The 20,275-nt window shown below is 38.8% G+C and overlaps 1 protein-coding gene across 1 annotated transcript; it reads left to right on the forward strand.

Annotated features, from left to right (window-relative positions):
- Positions 1–1,072: 1,072 nt before the first annotated feature.
- On the forward strand, positions 1,073–18,955 carry ZNF471 (zinc finger protein 471). Its single transcript, XM_012465334.3, has 5 exons — positions 1,073–4,143; positions 4,739–4,826; positions 9,738–9,864; positions 11,624–11,719; positions 16,008–18,955. Exons 1-5 carry the CDS (start codon positions 4,106–4,108, stop codon positions 17,630–17,632), a joined length of 1,974 nt encoding a protein of 657 aa, XP_012320757.1. The 5' UTR covers positions 1,073–4,105; the 3' UTR covers positions 17,633–18,955.
- Positions 18,956–20,275: the final 1,320 nt, after the last annotated feature.

Here is a 20,275-nt window from a genome sequence, read left to right on the forward strand (position 1 = left end):
CCTTTTTACTGTTCATCAGACTATCTAACTTACACATTCTTGGCTTGTTTTTCTCCACTTCAAAGTAAATTCTATAATAAGAGGGCAGGGATTTTTTTTTTCTCTGCTGTATGCCCTTGAATTGCTTTTCCTTGTTTGTCTCACCTTCCAATACTAATGCTACAGTTTTCTTAGTCCCCTAAAACAGGGACCATTTCCATTCTGTTAAGTTACAGAACGCAGTTTAATCCTAGCAGACTGGTTCCAAAAACGTCGTGTTATTCACTATCTGTGAGCACTAACAATGACATTCTCATTTTGCAGCTGAGAGAGGTATTAATTTGCCAGAGTCACAACACGGGCGGGGTTCCGTGTCGCTGTTCTTATTCCAAAAAGCTTAACACAAAGATAATCACACTCCCACGGACAGGCACAGAAGGCCGCACTCCGAATGACATCGCGGTCACAGGGGCACAGACAGCGTCACAAAGCCGCACACGTGCTCACACCGAGGGCTTAGCCGCTGCGAGCTTCCTTCCCAGATCGTAGGAACCGGTAACTAGGGACGCTTCTGGTCTCCAGGCGAGGAGAGGGCAGAGCGCGAGGCCAAGTCCCGCTCGCATAATCACGCACTGCGCAGAAACGCCCGCTATGTTTCTAGGGTCCCTCCCACTCTCACAGCCGCTCGAGGACACGCCCCTCAAAGCTAGGCCACGCCTCGTCTCCGCCCCTCGCGCCCGGCCCCTGGAGAAAGGCCGGCGCCTGCGCAATGGGGGTCCCGGCGTCGACTCACGAAGTCCTTCGGATGAGAGCGTCTGGATGCCAGACGAAGCCAGGGGTTTGTTTTGGGTGGTTTGAGAGTCCGAGCTCGAGCACAGGGCCTGGAGGGGCAGGCAAGGCGGGCGGCTCAGACCTGGGTCGCGAAGGCCCTGCAGCGTCCTCTGCCCCCTAGACGACTACATTTCCCAGAGACCCGCGCGGCGCGCGTACTCGAGTCTGCGGGGCGGAGGCCACGGCTCGGGGCTGCTGGGCGCTCGGGGCGGCTCGGGGCGGCAGGACCACTGGAGTGAGCTGTGGGAGAGATGGGGGTGTGCCTGTGTGTGAAAGACCGGTCCGCGTGTGAGGCTCCGTGAGCGGATGCGGGGTGTGTGTGTGTGTGTGTCCGAGAGTCCAGAGTGGGAGACCAGGGTGCGTTCGTGTGTGACAGCGAGACGGGTCAGTGTGAGAGACCAGTGAGTGTGAGAGAGAGGGGGGTGTGCCTGCGTGTGAAAGACGAGTGTGTGAGGCTCTGAGAGGATACGGGGTGTGTGGGTGTGTGTGTAACACTGAGTGTCCAGAGCACGAGACCAGGATGTATTCGTGTGAGAGAGTGAGACGGGCTAGAGTGTGAGAGACCAGTGAGTGTGAGAGAGATGGATGTGTGCCTGCGTGTGAAAGACGAGTGTGTGAGGCTCTGAGAGGATACGGGGTGTGTGTGTGTGTAACACTGAGTGTCCAGAGCACGAGACCAGGATGTATTCGTGTGAGAGAGTGAGACGGGCTAGAGTGTGAGAGACCAGTGAGTGTGAGAGAGGGGGGTGTGCCTGCGCGTGAAAGACGACTGTGTGAGGCTCTGAGAGGATACGGGGTGTGTGGGTGTGTGTGTAACACTGAGTGTCCAGAGCACGAGACCAGGATGTATTCGTGTGAGAGAGACGGGCTAGAGTGTGAGAGACCAGTGAGTGTGAGAGAGAGGGGGGTGTGCCTGCGTGTGAAAGACGAGTGTGTGAGGCTCTGAGAGGATACGGGGTGTGTGTGTGTGTAACACTGAGTGTCCAGAGCACGAGACCAGGATGTATTCGTGTGAGAGAGTGAGACGGGCTAGAGTGTGAGAGACCAGTGAGTGTGAGAGAGATGGGTGTGTGCTTGTGTGTGAAAGACCGGTTGGTTGGTGTGTGTGTGTGTGTGAGACAGAGAGAGGAGACTAGACTGTGCGGGGCCAGTGTGGGACTGTAGTGTGTTGACATGTGAATGGGAGACCGGTGAGTGTGAGAAATGGGTGTTTTGGGTGAAAGACCTGTCAGCTTGTGAGGCAGTGGTTTGTATGTGTGTCAGAGAGACCAGAGTGTGAGACCAGGTGTGTTCGTGTGTGTGTGATAGACTAGAGCGTGAGACCAGTGAGTGTGAGAGAGATGGCATGTGCCTGTGTGTGAAAGACCAGTCATTATGTGAGGCTCCTTGAGAGACTGGTGTGTGTGTGAGAGAGAAAGAGGCTAAAGTGTGAGAGTCCAAAGAGTGAGACTAGGGTTTGTTCCTGTGTTTGTAAGAGAGAGGGAGACGATCAAAGTGTGAGTCAAAGTTATGTTTTTTGGCATACAACTTCTAATATCCTTGGAATCTCCAAAGTATTAAGTATCTTTTTGTATGCTAATGATTGGTAGGCTGGCAGCCTGTAGGTAGATCGTGGTAAGGGCTGGTGAACAGAACGACCTAGGCAAGATTAGAGGGTTGGGATTATCAGCCCCATCCTCAATCTCCAGGGAGAGGAAAGGGAGCCACAGGTTAAACTGATCATCAGTGGTCAGTGATTTAACCAGTCATGCCTAAGGAATGAAGTGTCCATAAAAACCCAAAAGGACTGGGTTCAGCACGCTTCAGGATGGCTTAACAATGGACGTTCCTGTAGGATGAGCCCTACCCTACATAACCTTGTCCTATGCATTTCTTTACTTCCTTTGTAATATCCTTTATCATTAAAAACATGTTTCCCTAAGTTCTGTTAGCTGCCCTAGCAAATTAACTGAATGCAAGGAGGGGTCATAGGAACCCTGATTTATAGCCAGTCAGTCATAAGCACAGGTAAAACAACCCGGGGCTTGCAATTGGCATTGGATGTGGGGAGCAATTTTCTAGGACTGAGCCCTCAACCTCTGGGATCTTATGCTATCTCCAGGTAGATAGTGTCAGAATTGAGTTACCCAAGAGGTCACCCAACTGGTATTCACTGAAGAATTTATTGCTTGCCTGGTGTGTGTGTTTGAAGACCCCCACACATCTGGTCTTACAACTGTTTTGTGTTGTGAGAGTAGAGTAGGAGAAAGTTTGTTTTTCCTCTTTGTCACCTGAGTGTGTTATCAGGGACTGGATTGTGAGAATCCAGAGTGCGAGACCAGGGTATATCAATGTGTGAGAGAAATAGATGTGCCTGTGTAAAAGATTAACAAGTATGGGACTCCCTGTAGTCTGAGAAAGATCATGTGTGTGAGTAAAAGCAAGAGACTAGACTGAGAGTTCAGTGATTGTGAGAGACTGAGGTATGTTGGTGTGAGTGTGTGAGAGACCAGTGGGTGTGTGAGAGACTGGAGTTTGTCTCTGTGTCTGGCCTGGGAGGTTCAGGGAAAATGTATCACAGTATGAAAAAGATTGGAGTGAGAGTAACCATTATGTATTTTGTGTGCTTTGATAAAGCGGTTGGAATGTGAGAGGCCAGAGTGTGTTCGTGTATCTGTGTGACATAACTGGAGTATTTGAGTAATTGAGACCTCTGAAAGGTACCACTGAATGTGTATATATGAGAGACCGTCATGTTTGTATGTGTGAAAGAGGGAAAGACTAGTGATGTGGTTGTGTCAGAGACTAAAATGGGTGAGAAAGAAACTATGTGAACCATGGTGTGTTACGCAAAAGGCTTTACAAATATAAACTCTGTGAGGCTGTGGACCTTGCATGTATGAGTGAGACAGAGATAAGGGACAGTGAGGTATGTGTGTGAGAGAAATAAGATTGGGGCTATGTGTGAAGGTGTTGGTGAATATTCATGTCCTCAGACAATGGAAATATGACTCTGTGTATGTGCTTGTTTTGAGGTACCTGTGATTGTGTCCTCTGTGTGACCAGGAAACCTGTGTTAGTGTTTGTATGTCACCCTGTATACCTGTAATTGTGGCCGTGTATGACTGCTGTGTATGGAGAGACTACTTGGAAGATTGATAGGGTTGGATTCTTTATGAGTATGGCTGTTTGGAATTGTGTGTTGCCGGGATAGGAATGGTGGAATAGAATTCCTGTCCCCAGTCCAAGAGCTTCAGTAAGAAACAAAAGCTGGGGTTACTGAAGCTCCTAACTGAAGCAAGAGCCACCCTCAATTATGTGTGACAGGAGTGTAATAAAGGGGCTGGGACAGAGGTGAGAGTGAAAGTGGCAGAACTGAGTGCTAAAGCTTCCATCGTTTCAGGGTGAGGTGAAACATTGCGGGGAGGGCGTTGGCGTGTTGAGTGTAGACGGAGGATAACCCTGGCCTCTGATGGCATTTGGGAGTCATATTTTCTTTTTTCTTTTTTTTTTTTTTTCCCCAAAAACCCATCCATCTGGCTCAAAAAGGAGTTAGATTTTCGAACAGTAGACTTTCAAAGCATGAAGCAGAGACCCAAGAAGAGAACGACTTCACCTTTACCTGTGAAATAGAGGCAATAACTATTGTGTAGGCTTATTTCAAAATAAAGTGAGAGAATATAATCCATGCAGAGTACTTAATACATCTATTTTTATTCATAATGAGATCAATGAATGGGAAGGTAGCTCTGGGAAAAAGATTAAATTTAGGACCTCAAGCATGAAAAAAATGTTATCTAAGTTATAGCTCTTTAGTGGCCAAAGGTTGCACATACCCAGTTATGTGAAAATGGACCAACCGAAGCTGGGAAGAAGAAGAGTTTTAGGCTAGTGAGGTTCTGGAAATGCAGCAACCTTTCATCTCTCACTAACCTTTCCCTTCCTTCAGCCTTGCCCTCCCAAGACACTGTTCTTCAAGAGAGAGACCAGAAGAGAAGGTAAAAATGAATGTTGAAGTATTAAAAGTCATATCCCAGGTTAGTTGAAATTTTCTTTCTCTTCATGAAAGACAGTCTTTCTGTTTAGGACATATATTTAATGGAAAATTCCCTGATTAAAAGTCCAAGAGCCTAGTTCCCACTTCTCTCAGGGGCCACTGTCTTTAATTACCTAATTATCGAGTAATAGCTGTGTATAAAAAGTCATGGAGGCCCTTCTGAGATTCCTCTTCCCACCTTGTGTACATTTTAAATTTAGTGAGACCCTTGTGAAAAGACTTGATTTATGTTGTATGGAATATATATATGGACATCTTAGTACTAGTGAGTTGGATTCCAGGTTAAACGTGTATCCAGTGCCTCTCCTATACATAGAATACATCAGGAATTATTCCTCTAGCTGACTTTTGGTCCAAATCTCTGATTATGTCTTTAAGATAAATTCTTTAAAAATTTTTCTTTACATTTTAAGTATGAATTTCCAAACTCATTTGTTCACCTGAAGAATCTTGTTCTACTTAATTTTTGCAGATCTTACAAATTTAAATAGGTGATATGTTCACATGGTACAAAATTCGAAAACAAATTTCACTCTTACCTCCCAGTTCTTTTAAGAAGTTATTCTCAGCTTCTGTTTCATTTAGAGCCATGTTATGCCTTGGTATATACATAAATACTTTCTTCCCTTCAACGTTAATGGTTTTCCGTGTCCTGTTTGTGAAATTTTTGTCTATCTTTAAGTTCTATTTTTATTCTAAGATTTGTTTTGTCCTTCACGGTTAAGTTTCTGGTAAGCTTAGACTCGATTTTTGTGGTTTTTCTATCATGGTAGGGCTGAAATTACATTAAATTTTTATGTTAAATTTAATTTACATTAGATTTTTACGTTAAATTTTTACATTAAATGTTTAATTTATAAAAAGTAAGGCAGAGATTTATTTTTTCAAGTTGGCAGAATGTCATTAATTGAATCATTCATCTCATTCTCACTAATTTGAAATGCCCCCTATATCATGCACTAAATTCCTGTGAATATTTGGTTCTGTTGCTGTACTACACTCAGTTTTACTTGAATTTCTGCTTTTAATCTTTTAATTTTTAAATACCATCATACTGCACATGTGTAAGGAACCATGTATACAAAAAGAACCCTTAATTCTCCCATTGTGAAATTCCCTTTACATTTTTTCTAAGTGGAAAATATGTTTTCATGACATACATGAATGTCAGATGTCCATAATTGATGCTTAATTAATTTAATTATATGTGTCATATTGAAAATTATGTTAAATTAATTTTGAAACACTGCTTTTCTTTCTTCCACTGTCAGAGTTCATCAGATATTTTACAATATTTACATGGATTCTGGGCATCTGTGTCTTTCTCAGCATTAAAACCATTTTGTGAATTATCTAACATAATTTTCCAAAGATACAGACCTTTTAGAGTTTGTGTGCCTGATGTTGTCATTAAAATTCTATCTGAAGTCACAAGCACCAGTTAACACAACAGGATTTTTTCCCCTACCCCCGATGGTATACCCTGTAGAAGGAAGTTGGGATCTCCACAATACCACTTACTGTCTTTAGTTTTGATATTTAACCTCATACTCCTGAATAATGTTCTGCACACTATTTCTTGATTATTTTAGTTTTAGAAATTATCTAGTAACCCACTACGACTATAGTTGATAAAGATGCAGTGCATTAACCCCACCACTTGAAATGCACACATACATACTTTTTTGATAAACTTTGAACATTCTCACTATTTTTGTTTTAAGTCAGTGTTCAGGATAGCTTAGTGTCTTTCATCAATTTGGAAATTTTTCAACCACTATCTTTTCAAATATTCTGAAACTTTCCTTTTTCTAAGATTATAATTATATAAATGTTATTTTTCACAGTTTTATATGTCACTTATGCTTTAATTCTCTCTTTAACACTCTAATCTCCTGTTAAGATCATAATGGAATTCTTAACTTCTGTTATTGAATACATAGTTCTAGAACTTCTATTTAATTATTTTATGTAATTTTCTATTTTCTTCCTGAATTCACTCTTCCATTTTAGCTCCTTAAAAATATTTTCATAATATTTTGATATCCTTGTTGGATAATTCCATTATCTGGATCTCTTGTGTGTTTCTGTTTTCTGATTTTTTGAAAATTCTCTAGATTTTTGTCTTAAATGCCTCATTTTGGGTTTAGTGCTAGACTTTATATTTTAAAAAAAAATAATTTGAAGCTTTGATGTCTTCCTCTTGAGAAGGTTTACTTAAAAATTTTATTTTTTAGAATAGTTTTAGGTTTGTAGAAAAATTGTAGAGATAGTATAGAGAAATCTTATATCACACCAAGCTTTCCCTATTAACATCTTACATTAGTGTGGTACATTTGTTAAAATTAATGAACCAATGTTGATACATTATTAATGACTAAAGTCCATGCTTAGTTTAGATTTTCTTTCCTTTTCTTAACTTTTTAATTTTTAATTTTTTTTTTTTTTTGAGACAGAGTTTTACTCTGTTGCCCAAGCTGGAGTGCAGTAGCAGGATCATGGCTCACTATAACCTGCTTCCCCAATTCAAGTGATTCTCATGCCTCAGCCACCTGAGTAGCTGGGATTACAGGCATGCACCACTGCATACAGCCCATTTGGGTTTTGCTATGCTGTCCTTGCCATGCTGTGTAGGCTAGTCTCAAGCTCCTGGCCTCAAGCGATTCACTGGCCTCAAGTGATCCACTGGTCTTGGCCTCCCAAAGTGCTGGGATTATAAGTGTGAGCCACTGCACCTGGCGAGGTTTTCTTAGGTTTTATCTAATGTCCTTTTTCTGTTCCAGGGTCATATCTAGGAAACTACATTACATTTAGTAGTCATATTTCCTATGACTCCTCTTAGCTGTGATAGTTTTTCATACTTTGCTTATTGATAACCTTGTCAGCATTGAGGAATACTCAGATATTTTGTAGAATGTCTCAAATCTGATGTTTTTTCATGATTAGACTAGTGTAATGTGTTTTGGGGAGGAAGACTGCAGAGGTAAAGTTCTTTTTTCATCACATCAAATTAGGAGTGCACTCTGTTTATTACTGTTTATTACTGTTGATGTTAATCAATGTTAATTAACTTTGAGGTAGTGTTTGTCAGATTTCTCTATAATAAGGTTACTCTTTTTTCCCTCACTTTTCCATACTATACTGTTTGCAAGGGCAAACATAAATCATTTAGAAATCTTCTGAATATTTGCCTATTTTCCTCATTTAAGTCATTTATTTAGTCTTAATTAATTTAGTCTTAATCCTCCTGGAAATTTCATAAGTTTTCTGATACCTTGTAATAAATGCTTTTTTTTCTTAGAAAGAAAAAAGAATTACAAGATTACAAGCTCTTCAGATGTTATCCATTGGGATTTACTTCATTCATCATAGCATTATCAGTTAAAAAAATTACTAGATATACATGTATGCATATGTATAAAGTTATTCTATAGATATTGGTAAGTCTGGTAGTATATATACCAAATTATTAACCGTGAGTACCAGAATCAAAAGCAATCAATTTTTTTTTCTGTGGGAACAGCCAAAGCTCCTATTTCCTTAATAGTCACCAAAATTATCCTAAATATTGGAAAGATTGTGAGCACCTTTTGCTTGCATTGAGGAATTCACCTCATTTAATTTTATAAGAATATGTAAAATGTTGCTTCTTAGTTCTCAGCTCACTAGGTGAAAACTAGAATTTAGGAAAACCATGAGTTCACAGAGATGCTTAAACAATTGTGTAATTCTTTTATATGTAATAATAGTAAACATTTTTCAAATGTGTGTATATCTTCTAAAGTCCCATACATTAAATATCTGTTTAAAATTTGCTTTTAAACGCTAATCTTTAGAACAAAGACAGGATACAGAGATTCCTGTTTAAAAGCAAATTAAAATATTGTGCTCATAACCTTGTCTTTATTTAGTTATATTTTTGATAACTTTACAAATCAGGCACTGAGATTAAGAAGATATTCATTTTCAATGGAAATAAATCTGAAGGTGAAAAATGCCCACGATAACTTTTAAAATTTCTTACAACCTACTGGTTATTGTAACTGGTCATTAATTTTAATCTAAGAACATTTAAAGTTATAACTTCAATTTCATTTTGTTCTGCAACTGTGAGTACAACCAACCGTGGGTGGAAAACACAGTATTCACTGATACATACATAAGAAAATTGCATTCGAAATGTGTTTTTATTGTTTTGTGGGGAAAAAATCAGCCACATCAGTTTAGTACCTTTCCCCATCCCTGCCAATAAAACGTGGATTCCACAGAATATCATTTGAAAAATATCAATTTAGATATTCTTCCTAAGCTTTTTTTTTTTTTGAGACGGAGTCTCGCTCTGTCACCCAGGCTGGAGTGCAGTGGCATGATCTCTGCTCACCGCAACTTACACCTCCTGGGTTCAAGCAGTTCTTCTGCCTCAGCCTCCCAAGTAGTTGGGATTATAGGCATGCACCACCATGCCCAGCTAATTTTTTGTATTTTTAGTAGACATAGGGTTTTACCATGTTGACTAGGCTGGTCTGGAACTCCTGACCTCATGATCTGCCCACCTTGGCTTCCCAAAGTGCTGAGATTACAGGCGTGAGCCACTACGCCCAGCCCTTTTTATGCTCTTAAAGATTCAACACAGGTATGTGTTCTTCCTCGAAGCCCTGTTCACTGCCAAGTAGTTATGCACCCATATTTCCCTATGTTCAGAATGGATTAGCACCATTGTACCCAATGCAGTTAAATACTTCAATATGTACTATTTTCGGTTGGATCTTCATATTTGTGTTTTTTCTCTTCTATGAGTTATTTATCACATAAAGTGGAGGCATCTTGGATCAACTCAGAGTTATTGTTGGACATGAGCATTGGTTGGTTAAGAATATATTTGTTACTTCAGGACTTGGTGACATTCAAGGATGTGGCAATAGATTTTTCCCAGGAAGAATGGCAATGGATGAACCCTGCTCAGAAGCGATTATACAGGAGTATGATGTTGGAGAACTATCAGAGCCTGGTATCACTTGGTGAGGATCTTTTCCCTCCTACATAGTCTACCTTTAAGGAACATTTATGTTTTTATGCATTATTAAATTGGCTTTTATTGTATGTAGGTCAGAATGGAATCTGAGAAACAGAGGATATTGAGGGGATTGAAGAAAACTGGAGATTTAGAGTTAGTGAATTTTGTGAATATCAGATATTCCATGCATACACCCTTAAGTCAGTTGGGAACGTAGAACACATTATGAATCTCACCAGTCTCCTGGATTTCCTTGGTGTCTCTCTCCTGAAGAATTATTATCACCACTAGATAATAACAGGGTTCACAAAGAATATAGCTAGATTACTGCAAGTTCAGAATATCACTTTTAAAATCTGTGTCTTTGTGTTAACTTGTGAAAAGTAAACCAGGAAGACACAAACTGTGAAAATGGCTTCAGATCACTTACTCTTAGGGAAATTTATATGGACCTTTCTTCTAAGCACTGGGGCTACCTCATTGGCTAGATTAGCTTTTTGTTCTCTAGAAGCCCTTTTGATTATGCTTGTGGTTCATTGAGCTTCTTGAAACTAAATTTATATCTTAAACCAAATTTTTAGCCATTATTTCTTCAAAGTTTTTCTATTCTTTTCTGTTTTGGGACTTCAGTTACACACATGCTAGATTGTTTGATATTGTGCCCTAGGTAACTAAGGATTGTTTCACTTTTTAAAATCTTTGTTCTCTGTTTCTCAGATGGGATATTTTCTCCCTTTTTTTTTTTTTTTTTTTGAGACAGAGTCTCATTCTGTCACACAGGCTGGAGTGCAGTGACATGATCTTGTGTCACCACCTCCCAGGTCCAAGCAATTCTCTTGCCTTAGCCTCCCAGGTAGCTGTGAGTACAGATGCTCACCACCACACCTAGCTAATTTTTGTATTTTTAGTAGAGATGGGGTTTCACAGTATTGCCCAGGTTGGTCTCAAACTCCTGACCTCAGGTGATCCACCCACCTCAGCCTCCCAGAGTGCTGGGATTACAGGTATGAGCCACCGCGCCCAGCTCAGTTTGGATAATGCTGTTGATTTATAGTCAAATTCCTTGACTCTATCTTTATCTTCAATGTTTAGTTAGGTATCTCTAGTGAATTTTTAAGTTTCAGATATTTTTTAAATTATAGAATATTTATTTGGTTCTTATAGTTTTTCTTCTGAGATTTCCTGTGTATACATTTATTACAAGTATCTTTGCCTTCATATTATTATTTATATAATAACAGCTGTTTTAAAATCATGTGACAATTCCAACGTCTTTGTTATTGCAGTGTGAGTGTCCCATTGCTTGCTTTTTCTAATGGGCATGATTCACTTTTTCCTTTTCTTATGTCAAGTAATTTTGAATTTTATTATGGATACTATAAATAAAACATTGTAGAGCCTCTGGATTCTGTCATATTCCCCTGAAGAGTATTGATTTTTTTTTTTAAGCAGGCAAGTAGCTCAGAACTTCAAACTCTGTTTTCTAGGGACCTTTTAAAATACTTCATTTACTACTGGGTGATAATATTCAGAAAATGTCGGGCTAAATTTCTGCCCTCAAGCCCCTAATAAAATAGTTCATAGAGTTAACTGTTAGCAATCTCATTAAGCTATTCCAGAATTTTGTGTAGTCTGTCCTTCAAATGTGCTTTATCTCTTATCTAGTATTCCTGCTGTATCATTCCACTAGAATTAAGGTACTGGTTTCTAGTTCTGAAATAATCCATAACATGGCCAATTTTCATATCTTTTTTTACATGCAGGTCTTTGCGTTTCTAAGCCATACGTAATCTCCTTATTGGAGCAAGGGAGAGAGCCTTGGGAGATGACAAGTGAGATGACAAGAAGCCCATTCTCAGGTGAGTGTGGAAGAACCAGAGAGGGGAATCTTTTTGACATAATAGCTCAGCCATTTTTAGAGGTGATACCTTCTCACTTATACATCTCAGAAACTCTTCATAAGCCTTACAGGCCTAGGAAGAAAACTGAAACTTAATGCTTAACATGGGCCCCTCAAATATCTTCTCTTCTACTTCACTGTCTTCTTTCCAATAACTAAGATTATCTAGAGATTAGAGAATCTTAAATCTCTAAGATTTTTATTTTGCAAAAGTCTGTATTCAGCTCCTTACCATCCTCTCTTTCGCTTTCCCATATGAACTTATATAACCTTCTGTATTTCTTCAATCTTTCTTAATTCTTGAATTAGGGGCTGCTTACAAATTATAATGTACCCTGCTATTCTTTCATTCCTTTCCTGTAGCAGATAGGAAAGATCTAAATCCTGTTAACCTCTTCCTGATCACCTCCTTCTTTTATAACCTCATTCTTTATTCCTTTTTAGCTTTTTCATCATACTTTAGTCCAGAGTTTGCTAAATTATGTGAAATACCCAGAGTATGCTTCAAGTGAGTTGCAGGTATACCAAGCTGCTAAGTTTCTCAAGAGCCTTGGGAGACTGGATGGGTCCGGAGGTAATTCCAAATCTGATTGCCTCTGGGTCACAGGTAGTATCATTCTTTTGCCTACTCCACCTGTGTTTTACAAATGTCAGTTTGAATGAGTGTTCATCTAGCCCATGAGTCAACTTTTCTGGACTCACCAAGCTTTTTACTAGCACAGGCATTTGCATTACCTGTTTCCTCTACCCAGAATATTTCTCTCTTGAGTCTGTCTATCCTGAATATCAAGTCAGAGCTAAAAAATCATCTCAACGGAGGCCGTCCCTAACCACCTTATGTAATGAACATTCCCCCATCCCAACCCAATAACTTAACTATTCACCAAACCACTGTTTCTTTTCTTCCTGACACTCAGGAAAGCCTAAAATTAACTCATTTATTGTTTGATGCTTATATTCTGACTCTCTCACTGAAATGGAAGTTTCAAAAGACATTTTGGATAAAATATTTTATGCCTATATAAAATTCTTCTTTCCCTTCTGTAACAGCGTTTGGGCTTTACATTTTGGATAATTTGGATTCTAAGCTTTTTGTGTCCTCCAAATACAGGAGTCCCCCTAGTCAAGCCTTTGCCTTCTGCAATTTGTTACCCACAGTACACCACTGTCCAAAAATGTTAAATGGAAAATTCTAGAAATATACAATTTATATGTTTTAAATTGTGCACCATTCTGAGTTTCATGGTGAAGTCTTGCACCTTTCTGTTCTGTCCTGCCCAGTTCATGAGTCATTCCTTTATGTAGTACATCCATGCTGTATCCCATGCCTGCCTGTTAGCCTCTTAATCTCATCCAGCTTTCCAGATCTGTTGCTTGTAGTGAATATAGGGTTCAGTATTATGCCAGGTTTCTGGCATCCACTGGGGTCTTGAACTGTATCCACTGTGGATAACAAGGAATAACTATACCCACACATCAGAAGGGAAATAGACCCTGCTTGGATGCACTTTATACTTCAGTGTTCTGTGAAGATGCCATCTTCCTTAAATAGAGAAACAGAAAGGAACTTTCCTATAATTGGCCCTGTAGAGAACAAGTGGAAGAGGGGAAAAGGAACAAGCTATAAGTCTGGTAGGATGCTGAGTCAATTGGTAGATATAAGTATTATTGTATGTAAAGATCTCACAGTGTCTGTTAAAAAAAAGCCAGAAAATTAGAAACAGCCATGGCTCTCTGTAGGAAATTGGAGTTGAAGACAATCTTCATGTGACAAAAAAGTAAAATGTGAGAAAGCAGTAGGTGATGGATTCAGCTTTCTGTGTCTTTGTCTGGTATTGTTCTCTTCAGTCTGTCTGTGTAGGAAGCATTATAGGTGATTAGTTCATTAACGCTACATTACCTCAATTATTGAAGCATGGGTATCCTGGTCTCAATGTTTGTGTGCCCCTGAAATTCATGTTGTAATCATCTTCTCTAGAGTGGTGATGGTAGGTGGGGACCTTGGGAGGTGACTAGGTCATGAGGGCTTATGAATGGGATTATTATCTTTATAAAAGGCCTGAAGGAGCTTCCTTGCCCCTTCCACTTTGTGAGAAAACAGCAAGAAGGCACCATCTGAGAAAGCCAGCCCATGCCATATCTGCCTGGGCCTTCGTCTTAGACTTCCCAGTCTATAGATCTGTGAGAAATAAATTAGCCATGCCCAGCTAATTTTTCTATAAGTATATTAGTCTATTTAGTTACAAGTGTTGTTTATAAGTGTATTAGTCTGTTCTTATGCTGCTAATAAAAACATACCTGAGACTGGGGACTTTATAAAGAAAAGAGGTTTAATTGACTTACAGTTCTCCATGGCTAGGGAGACCTCACAGTCATGGCGGAAAGTGAAGGAGGAGCAAAGTCACATCTTACTCAACCTCCCAAAGTGCTGGGATTATAGGCATGAGCCACCTTTCCTCTGGTTTTCTCACAGTATCACCTCTTCAATACAAATTTCTTTACATTTTACTGATGACTTTTTATATATGCCCAGATTTCTCCTATCTATGGTAAGTGATGTAGCAATAATTTTTTTTTTTATTTGAGATGGAGTTTTATTCTTGTCACTCAGGCTGGAGTGCAATGGTGCAGTCTTGGCTCACTGCAACCTCTGCCTGCCGGGTTCAAGTGATTCTCCTGCTTTAGCCTCCCAGGTAGCTGGAATTAATAAGCAGGTGCCACCAGGCTCAGCTAATTTTGTGTTTTCAGTAGAGACAGGGTTTCACCACATTAGCTAGGCTGGTCTTGAACTTCTGACCTCAGGTGATCCACTTGCCTTGGCCTCCCAAAGTGCTGGGATTACAGGCATGAGCCACTGCGCCTGGCTGATGTAGCCATAATTTTTAAACCACATTTATTCCTTCTCTAAACTTATATTCTAGGTCAGGAAATAAGAAAGTTATTACTCATGTGGTAGTAAATAAGAATGAGACTAATAGTAGTGGTGTCAACCTATATATTATTATAAAATTCATTTCTTCAAAAGGGGAAATGGTAGAACCCTGTGAAGAAGCAACTTAAGGCACTGGGTGCAGTGGCTCACACCTGTAATCTTAGCTACTCAAGAGAAGGTGGGAAGATTGCTTAAGCCCAGGAGTTAGTGAACTATGATTGTGCCACTGCATTCTAGCCTGGACGACTGAATGAAACTCTCTTTTTGGAAAAAATAAAATAAAAAGATGGTCTATGAAGTGATAATTATACTAGGCTGTTGAAAGTAAGATGAACAGAAAAATCTCTTAATATGCAGATTAAAGTTCAGGGAATCTGAGAATTGAAGAGTTCACTGTATTGAAACATGTAGATGGTTTCATGGGAGCACCATTTTCTGATTATGAAAAGATAACCGTAGGATTTCACCTAAATCCTAAGATAATCACAAACCTCAGGGTTTGTGGTTACTGGAGATCTCTAGAAACTTTTGAGCACAGTAGTGATACAATATTGGTATTTTAACAAAATTAACATAATTGTATATGAAAAGCAATTACTAGTGGAAGAGAGTAGATGAAGAAAGCTTAATATATAGTCTGTTAGGTTAATACAGGCATGAAATATTACCATTGCAGACTGTTTCTCTAGGATTTCATCCTACATTGAGTTTTTTGTTTAGTTTTATTTTTTTGAGACAGGGTCTTGCTCTGTTGCCCAGGCTGGAGTGTAGTAGGGCTATCATGGCTCACTGCACTCTCAACCTCCTGGGCTCAAGTGATCCTTTGACCTCAGCTGCCTGAGTAGCTGGGACTACAGGCATATACCACCATGCTTGACTAATTTTTGTATTTTTTGCAGAGATGGGGTTTTGCCATGTTGCCCAGGCTGGTCTTGAACTCCTGGGCTCAAGCAATCCATTCACCTTGGCCTCCCAAAATGCTGGATTATAGGCATGAACCAGTACACCTGGCCCATTTAGTTTTCTTAATCACCTTTTCCATGTTCTGTATTTCTTAGAGTCTCCCTGCTTATTTTCCAGTTGACATGTCTGTAAGTCACAGGTTTTGTGAGATTTATTAAATATTTTTAAATTACCTTTTTCGCAATGTCTCCTTTGTTGTAGCCCATGATAAAGGGAATATTGACTTTTTAATATGCATCTTTCAGATTGGGAACCTATATATGAGACACAGGAATTACCTCTGAGGCAGTTCATTTATGATGTTGTGGCCCATGATAAAGGGAACATTCACTTTTTAATATACATCTTTCAGATTGGGAATCTATATATGAGACACAGGAATTACCTCTGAAGCAGTTCATTTATGATGATGCATGCATGGAGGGAATTACAAGGTATGGACTTGAGTGTTCCACTTTTGAAGAAAATTGGAAATGGGAAGACCTTTTTGAGAAGCAGATGGGAAGTCAAGAGATGTTTAGCCAGCAAGAAACAATCACTCATAAAGAAACCCTCACTAAGGAAACAGAATTCAAATATACTAAATTTGGGAAATGTATCCATCTGGAAAACATAGAAGAGAATATTTATAATCACACATCAGATAAAAAATGCTTCTCCAAAAATTCTATGGTAATAAAACACAAGAAAGTCTGTGCAGGAAAGAAGCTTTTTAAATGTAATGAATGTGACAAAACCTTCACCCACAGTTCATCCCTTACTGTTCATTATAGAATTCATACTGGTGAAAAACCATATGAATGTGAGGAATGTGGGAAAGCCTTCAAGCAGAGGCAACACCTTGCTCAACATCACAGAACACATACTGGAGAGAAACTCTTTGAATGTAAAGAATGTAGGAAAGCCTTCAAACAGAGCGAACACCTTATTCAACATCGAAGAATTCATACTGGAGAAAAGCCATATAAATGTAAGGAATGTAGAAAAGCTTTCAGACAGCCTGCACACCTTGCTCAGCATCAGAGAATTCACACTGGAGAGAAACCCTATGAATGTAAAGAATGTGGCAAAGCCTTCAGTGATGGCTCATCTTTTGCTCGACATCAGAGATGTCACACTGGCAAAAGACCCTATGAATGTATTGAGTGTGGGAAGGCTTTTAGGTATAACACATCTTTTATTCGTCACTGGCGGAGTTATCATACTGGAGAGAAGCCTTTTAATTGCATTGATTGTGGGAAAGCCTTCAGTGTTCACATAGGACTTATTCTACATAGGAGAATTCATACAGGAGAGAAACCTTACAAATGTGATGTGTGTGGAAAAACCTTCAGCTCTGGTTCATCCCGTACTGTACATCAGAGAATTCATACAGGAGAGAAACCTTATGAATGTGATATTTGTGGGAAAGACTTTAGTCATCATGCATCACTCACTCAGCATCAAAGAGTACATTCTGGAGAGAAACCTTATGAATGCAAGGAATGTGGAAAAGCCTTTAGGCAGAATGTACACCTTGTTAGCCATTTGAGAATTCATACTGGTGAAAAACCCTATGAATGTAAAGAATGTGGAAAAGCTTTTAGAATCAGTTCACAGCTGGCTACTCATCAGAGAATTCATACTGGAGAGAAGCCTTATGAATGTATTGAATGTGGAAATGCTTTCAAACAGAGATCACACCTTGCCCAACATCAGAAGACTCATACAGGAGAGAAACCTTATGAGTGTAATGAATGCGGGAAAGCCTTCAGCCAAACTTCCAATCTTACTCAACATCAAAGAATTCATACAGGAGAGAAACCCTATAAATGTACTGAATGCGGAAAGGCTTTTAGTGATAGCTCATCCTGTGCTCAACATCAAAGACTTCACACAGGCCAAAGGCCCTATCAGTGTTTTGAATGTGGGAAGGCATTCAGAAGAAAGTTATCCTTAATGTATCATCAAAGAGGTCATACTGGAAAAGAACCTTAAGAATGTGGTGCATGTGGCCAAGCCTTTAGTTATCATCAATCCCTTACTGTTCATCAGAGAAATACCACTGGTTAAAAAACATATAAATGTAAGAAATAAAGAAAAACCCTCAGCCAGATTTAACACTTTACATGGAAGAATTCATACTACAGAGAGTTCTTAAAAATGTTAGAATGTGCAAACGTCTTCAGACAAAATGCACACCTTGCTCATCATTGAGTTCATTTCAGGCATCCAGCTGTTCCTCACCTACTACATCACTGGATCCTGTCGACATACCTGCTAAATATTTTTGGAATTCATCCACTCTTTTGGTTCCCTAGTCTGAAACACAGTCATTTCATCTGGACTGTTTCAATTATCATACAACCTTTTGTCTTCCCTGGGTCACACTGGAAGAAGAAAAATTGTCTTGTGCCACACATACAATACACTAACATTAACAATAGTTGATGAGCTAAGAAAAAAAAAGTCTGTGTGTAATTTTAGTGATACACCAACACAGATAAGCAAAGAAGTCATTGAATTCAAGAGGTTGGACACCCGTGAATTCTAAAACTTCTGTATCCTCTTTTATCCCTTTTGTATTAGTATTATAGCCACAGTGATCTTTCAAAAATGCAAATTAAATTATTCGCTTAAAACTCTAATTAAAATATTTGATGCATAATAGAATTCTTAGCAAAATTACCAATTCATACTAAGTGCTTGGTAAATGTTAGGTAAGTATTCTCCAGAGTTGATGTAAATTATTTTTAAACAGTGTACTCTTGAAAGCGTTATGGCAATTGTAAAAATTTTGGAAGCAAAACAGTATCTTTTTTTTAAAACTAAAAAAAAGTTTTTAGATAGAGTCTTCCTATGTTGCCCAGGCTGGTCTCAAACTCTTGTGCTCAAGTGATCCTCTCGCCTCATTCCCAAATAGCTGGGATTACAGGCAACCAGCCTGACTTAAAACAGTATCTTAAGATAGACAGTGATTAGCACATGTAGTATGCTTAACATTTAATATTATCATAAAACGTCACAGTGACACTCTCATGATTAAGGCTGTGTTCCATTGTTGGTGAGGAAACTAATTATGACCTGATACATAGAACATGTTTTAACAAGTGGCTATATAGCTCTGGATAAAATGAACAAAAGAATTAGAATTTCTGGGGAGAATATATGCAATACTATATTTAGTCAAGTCAAAAAATGTCACTAATGTTTAAATGAAGAAAGAGAAATTAATATAGTCCTATTTCAACATGTGGGTTCACAGATTTATTCTAGCATTCCAAGGATCCATTAGTAAAGTTGTTCTGGAGTTTATTTAAACACACACACACACACACACACACACACACTTAAAATCTCCCACTTCTTTGATGAGGTTAAGTCAACTGTGATATCAAACCAAGGGGAATAAATGAAATTATAGGTGAATTTACTTAGTTTTATACAAAAGGAAATTGTTTGCCTCTGCTGATGGAGAACAGAGGCTCTGAATAAATGGAGATCCATAACATGATCCTAGATGGATGTTTCAGTATTGTAATCCTGTGGGTTACTTTTACACTGACAATTCTGAAATTCATGTTGAGTGTTATATTAGGCAGGTATCACAAGGAAGGTCATATCCCATGAGTTTTTTATATTGCAAGAGTGTTTTTGATGTATTATTGGGGGAGATTAAATGTCTTTGACAGTTATCCAACTGGAGATAAAGTCAGCATCACATTTCGCTCCTTACAGAGAAGTTTATTCTCTACTGATTACAGAAATGAGAGGAAATACTGGTAAGATGGTAGAGGAGAATGTAGAGTATTTCTGTGCCTTTAGGTCCAGGAAGTCTTTGATAAGCAGGACACGGTCCAGAAGCCATGAAGAGAGAATGACGGGACTATGTAGAAGATTTAAACCTTTTTCATGATGTAAGACACTGTATGCAAAGTTAAAAGCCATATGACGGGCTGAGAGATACCTTAAACATACATTTAAAAGGATATAGCCCTTGCAAAAGGGCTGTCTTGCATAGCATGTCAACAAAAAGTCCTTGGATGAAGAAATTAAAATAGTTAAATAGAGGAAGTTCTCAACCTCACTAATAATCAGATAAATGCAGATTGTAAAAGTCCTCATCACCACCAACACAAACCAGCAGAAATTCTGTGTGAATGTAAAGTTTGGATAATACCCAGTACTGTTGCAGATGTGAGAAACCATATTTTCATATATTGAGAGGGTAAATTAGAGGAAAGCCATTTTAGAAGGCAATGTGGTGTTACCTGTCAGCATTTTGAATGTAAGTATGCTTTGCCACAATCCTACACCTAGTAATTTATGTTCTCAAAAAGCACAAGTGCAGAAATATAGATGCATAAGCACATGTGTTATAGAATTGAGAGAAATTTGGAAAAACAAAATATTTAGAACTAGTAAAGTTATGGGTTACAGAAAATTCAGTAGATCAGTATGTAGTTACGGAAAATGAGATGGATCTCTATGTACTCAAAGATGTCTTGCAGTTTATGAATTGAAATATAATTTTATAACCAACACAGTGACATCATTATTAAGTACATAAATTTTATAAAGCTTGAAAATGTGTGTATAGTATCAGTTATTTGTTGTTTTTGTTTACAATACAAATAGAAA

The sequence above is a fragment of the Aotus nancymaae genome, unplaced genomic scaffold (genome assembly GCF_030222135.1).
Source record: "Aotus nancymaae isolate 86718 unplaced genomic scaffold, 86718_ANA_hifiasm-v0.15.2.pri h1tg000069l, whole genome shotgun sequence".
Taxonomy (NCBI): domain Eukaryota; kingdom Metazoa; phylum Chordata; class Mammalia; order Primates; family Aotidae; genus Aotus; species Aotus nancymaae.

Coding starts and splice junctions, on each gene's coding strand:
- ZNF471 (XM_012465334.3), top strand. CDS start 4,106: ATGTGTGACAGGAGTGTAATAAAGGGGCTGGGACAGAG. Junction 4,144..4,738: donor ATAAAGGGGCTGGGACAGAG/GTGAGAGTGAAA, acceptor CCCTTCCTTCAG/CCTTGCCCTCCCAAGACACT. Junction 4,827..9,737: donor TATTAAAAGTCATATCCCAG/GTTAGTTGAAAT, acceptor TTGTTACTTCAG/GACTTGGTGACATTCAAGGA.